Here is a 4973-nt window from a genome sequence, read left to right as displayed (position 1 = left end):
CCGCGGCTCGGCCTGAGGCGGGGGGGAAGGAGGGGCGGAGGGGAGCGGGCGCCGCCTGGCGGGGGGATTGCGGCGACGGTCCGCGCGCGGTCCGCCGGCGCGCCAGGGGGCGCTCCCGCCGCGCCGCCCCGAGGCGGTGCCGCTCCCGGCGCCGTTCCCGGCGGACGCGATGGCGCGGATCACGCTGGAGGACCTGGAGCGGCTGGGCGAGGAGCCCGCGGCCGCCGGCGGGGACGGCGGCGACAGCGAGGACGACCAGGAGGAGCAGGGCCGGCTGTTCGCGCACTGGGAGGCCGTGGCCAGCACGCATCGAGTGAGCCTGCCCCGAGGTGAGCGCCGGGCCGCGGGGGTGGCGCGGGCCCGCCGGAGCTGACGGCACGAACCGGGACTCCTCCTGCGCTGCGGCCGGGGCGAGCCTTGTCTCTCCTGTTGCTTTGCCTTGCAGACATGGCAGGCCCGATCGCCCAGATGGCCCGGCACAACCAGGCTCGCGAGCCTGTGCCGTACGTGTCCCTCTCGCAGCACGGGAAGGTGAGGCCGGACCCTCTCCGCACACCCGGGTTCTCACCCGCTGCCCTCCCGTGGTGAGGCAGGCTCCGGTGCTGTTGCCAGCCCGGGGAGCAGGAAGAGCCTCTCCCTGGCGGGGAAGGTGGCCCCGTGTCGGCAGGCGCGCACAAGCCTCACAGAGGTTCCCGCAGAAGCATCCCAGGATGGCACCTCTGGATCGGTGCAGTATTCTGGTGTTCCTGCATCTCCTCCTCTGTAGAGTAATGGCAGTGCTCAACTTCCCGGCCTTTATTTTAAAATTGGACTAGTCCTGCTGCTTTCTCTGGTCTTCTGACTTCTAGCTGCCTTCTTTACCAACCTGTTCTCTGCTGGGGTGGGCACATCCGAGAGAGTGAATTTTCAGTTCAGAGTCTGCTCCCTGCCTTGCTCGAAACTCCTCATTGTATAGCTCAAAGCCCTGCTGGCTTTGTATTTATGCTGGTTATGTGGCTACTGTTTGAGCTGGAGATCTCAGCTGGCATAAGATAAATATGCTTCTGTGGGGAATGCAGGGCCTCTGGCCCTTGTCGTCAGACCTGAGCATGTGTTGTTACTTGTCACAACTGCCAATCCAAACATGGTATCTTCTGCCTGAAGATCTCCTCTCCATGCTGGTCAAGTTGCACACTTCTTCTCATCTCTTGCACATATGGGTGCTTCTGAGCTTTGAGAAATAACTGCTTGTCAGACTGGTTCCTGTACCTCTGCAGGCCTCATTGGGCTTGCTACCCAAGGCATCTGTCAGTTGTCCTCTATATGAGGAGAGGTTAACCAATTTCTTCTGGGCTGAGGTCCAGCACTCCCTGTAAAACATGTCTGAGCATGTGGGTTGTGCAGCTCTGAACTGGGGCTTCACCACACTCTCTCTTTCCCTGTTCTTCTGGTCCCAGGGACTTAATCTGGCTTCTTCTCCACCTGTGTTGATCCCAGGCAGGAATGGGGGCCCAGGACTTTGTGGGAACTGAAGATCTTTTGTTGCCTGAAGATCCTCTGTTCCTGAGGAAGATTCTTGGAGTTTGAGGCTGGGTGAGAAGAGCCACTTCCTGGCATTAGTGCTGAGGAGACTTTGGAGCTGGGCTCTTAGGGACACATTTCCCAGGTTCAGGCAGGTCATTAGTATTTGTTGCTTCTCCTGAGCTATCAGTGCTACAAGACCTCATTCTCTCAGAGGCAAGTGAATTACTGTGTCACCTACAGTGCCGTGCTCTGTCGATACTCAGCCAAATTCCCCAGCTCACATTGCAGGGACCTGTTGCTACTGGATCTGTGTGAAGCATCTTCAATATTTCTCTTGGCCAACTCCTGTCTGGAGTGGTAGTGCTTAATATAAGGGTCAGGCTGTGGCATACCCTGCTGTTGTGACTTGCTGAGTTGATAGGTTTATTTGCAGATGGTGTGGCAGATTAGAGTTGCAAATAGTAGAGGAACTGGTGGGTTTCTTGCTTGGAAAAGACTCTTGCGCTGCTCTGCTTTGCTTGGTGGGACAATAGCTGGCATGGCCTCAGCTAGAAGGCTGGCCTGCAGTGTTTTGGGGCAGTCTTACTGGCATCCCACTGATGCACAACAGTAGGCCAGATGCCTTCCTTCTGCCTTTGGTTTGGCTCTCAGAGATTTGATGTGGGTGGAGGCACAGGGAGGACAACAATTCACTGTTGAGTCTGGTCACAGCTTCCTGGCTCGGTCACTGCCAGCACAGCTGTGGAAGCAAAAAGTTTGGAAAGATACCCTAAGCTCTGTGGAACAAGGTTGTCTCATGACCACTTTAATCTGGCTGAAGAACAAGAGAACAGAAGGAAGATAGGTGCTGGTTACAACTTCCCAGCATCTCTTTATGTGTTACCTGTGATCACAGACGTATCATGAGCTGAACTATGAGCATATCCAGGTGCAATTTTCCCTCCTCCCCTTGCCCTGCTTGTGTGTTGACTTTCTCCAGAAGACTGGACATTCTGTCTTGGAAATAGAGATTCTGACCCATCTCACAAAGTTGTCCTCTCTGCACCAGCTGAGTTCATGTCTCTTCTTCCTCCTATCACTTTGTGGTATGGGAGAAGGAGTTTTGTTCCAGTCTTCACAGCTCTTCTGGATGCTAGAGCTCTTCTGCCATATTTTCCCCTCTGCTGGGTGGGAGTCTTTTTGCTCATTATCTTCCGTGCATACAGTGTTCCAAGGAAAAGGCACTGTACCTGAGGATAACATCAGCCTTACTGGAGGCCTTTGGGTGCCTGGAATCAGGAACATCCTTGTGAGTAGGCAGGACAGAGACCAGAGGATGTACTGCATTCCTTGTGCATACCAGGAGCCTCCAGACCCCCTTGCACCCTGTCCCTTGTCTGTGCCTTTCCTTTTGCTGACTTTTGCCCAGTGCTCATAAGTATCCTTGTCTGAAGTGTGTGTCATGCCAGCTCCCCTTGCCTTCTTTGTCCTCCTCTGCCAACTGATTAGCAGAGGGGCTTGTTTTGGCAGGGTTGTGTCTGCCCGCTTCTTGCCTGTCGGTGTTGGTTTTCCACCCAAGTGCTGCAGTGTTGTCAGCGTGCTTAACTCTGACTTGGCTTCTCTGTGGCCTGTTTCAGTGCGAGGAAGCAGCCTATGAGGAGCGGCGTTACCCAGCTGGGAAGTGGGCGTGTGTCACCAAGGGGGAGCCCATGTATGAGCAGAGCATCTCCATGAGCTTCATGAAGCTCATGCGCTACATCTGCAAAGAGAACTCAGTAGGTGTGTGCAGGCAACGGCTGGAGGGGCTGGCAGGCTGCACAGAGGGAGGGCTTTGCCACTGTCCATATGGAGTGGGGAGGAGCGCTGCCACTTCTGACCCACGTGTCTAACTGCCTTCCTACCTCCTTCTAGGTTGCTATCTGGGCATGACAGTCCCGGTGCTCAACGAAATCCACCTGACCAACGATGAGACCGAGCTGGAGCGTGAGGTCGTAACTGCCTATTATCTCCCAGGAGAGTTCCAGCAAAATCCTCCTGTTCCCATGGACCCTGAAATCCACATCACTGAGAGGGCACCGCTCCGGGTTATAACCAGGTGACTCCTGCACCAGAGATGTTTTCTCAGCTCAGCAGAGATGTACGAACTCCCTGCATGGCTGCTGTGGTTCCTTGGGCAGAGGGATGGGAGCCCTGGCTGTGGGAAGGGGGAATGTGCTGGCTCTGTTACTTATGTTGCTTATGTTGCTTCCTTTGCTGCAGGGTTTTCTATGGGATGACCACTGAAGAGACAATTCTGCGGGAGATCAGTCTCTTCTGGGAGCTCTTGGGCTCCACAGACACTGTGCTCCGGGAAACCTACATTGTGGCTTCTTATGAAAATCCCAGCATCCCTCAGCGCCGCAATGAAATCTGGTTCATCTGCCGAGCAGAGTGAGTCCCCTCTGTGACCGCAAACCGTCCTGTGACTGGACCTGGTGCAGATGGCAGTTCTGACCCAAAGGAGATGGACCACGTCCTGACCCGCTATTCACCCACGAAATGACAGACCAAGAGACTGCAGGGTGGGTTTGCTGCCTCCCCTGCAAGCGTCCTGTCAGGGGAAATCCTGCCTGGTCTGCACTTCACCTGCCCCCACAGGGGCCAGCTGAGGCTGGAGCTGGCACCAGGGACAATCTCTGCAGCAAGCTCCTGGTGGGAAGTATGTGGTAGGGGGTCATTAAGGCAGTAACCATGTGGGCTTGTGCAATGTGTTAGCCTGACCTGTGCTCCTCTCAGCTCTGAGCTGGGCTTGCAGAGCTGTGCCAAGTATGCTAGTGGGGCTTGTGGTTGGCAGAAGCACAAGCTGATGGTGTCTAGAAAGCAAATGACTGTGTATAAAGTGTGGGGCTCTGTGTGGCCTCTGGCCTGCTTCCTGTGAGAATGGCTGCCTGTCCCAAACAGAGCCACTGAAATGCTGCTACAGGGACAGTGGGGTTTGAAGGGGGAAAGGGCTTGAATTCAGGTGGGAATCCTGAATGTTTCCTGCCGGGGTGGCTCTCTTTGGACTGTTGGATGCCTCCCTGGCTGTCACTCAACAGTCGTCAGCCAGGACTGGGGCGCTGGCAGCCTTTGTCCATCTATTGTGGGTGCTGTTTTGCAGACCTGCTGCTGAGAGGGACAGGTGCTGACAGCAGCAGGCGTGGCACCACTGTGTGTTGTGCATTGATCAGTAAGTTTCACATCCATGAATACCGTCATGCTTTCCTGGGGGAAGCTGGCAATGCCAACAGTAAATAAACCCAGCTCAAACCACTGCAGCTACAGATCACTGATGGTGGGGATGTGGGGTGCGTGGGTTGGCTTGGGAGGAGGCTTGCTGTCTCCTTCCTGAAGATGCTCCAGGCTGCAAAGCTGTGGCTAATTTGAAGGGCTCTAATGTTTGCCCAGGTTATGACCCTGTGTTAAGCCAAGCACAGCCTCTGCACTGCTGCACATGCTGCTTTTGTTGCTAC

The 4973-nt window shown here is 55.4% G+C and overlaps 1 protein-coding gene and 1 long non-coding RNA gene across 2 annotated transcripts; one reads left to right on the top strand and one right to left on the bottom strand.

Moving 5' to 3' along the window:
• Positions 1-154: 154 nt before the first annotated feature.
• Positions 155-4773, top strand: LOC116784973 (heme-binding protein 1-like). Its single transcript, XM_032684059.1, has 5 exons — positions 155-329; positions 446-531; positions 3120-3261; positions 3394-3577; positions 3742-4773. Exons 1-5 carry the CDS (start codon positions 170-172, stop codon positions 3914-3916), a joined length of 747 nt encoding a protein of 248 aa, XP_032539950.1. The 5' UTR covers positions 155-169; the 3' UTR covers positions 3917-4773.
• On the bottom strand, positions 1749-3412 carry LOC116784974. The gene is made up of 3 exons (XR_004356328.1): positions 3364-3412; positions 2387-2771; positions 1749-2242 (listed from the first exon to the last, which is right to left on the bottom strand). It is a non-coding gene; the product is annotated as an uncharacterized LOC116784974 (long non-coding RNA).
• Positions 4774-4973: the final 200 nt, after the last annotated feature.

Source organism: Chiroxiphia lanceolata, chromosome 3 (assembly GCF_009829145.1).
Source record: "Chiroxiphia lanceolata isolate bChiLan1 chromosome 3, bChiLan1.pri, whole genome shotgun sequence".
Classification (NCBI taxonomy): domain Eukaryota; kingdom Metazoa; phylum Chordata; class Aves; order Passeriformes; family Pipridae; genus Chiroxiphia; species Chiroxiphia lanceolata.
Note: the sequence above shows the minus strand (reverse complement) of the source record. Positions and strands in the feature narration are given on the sequence as shown.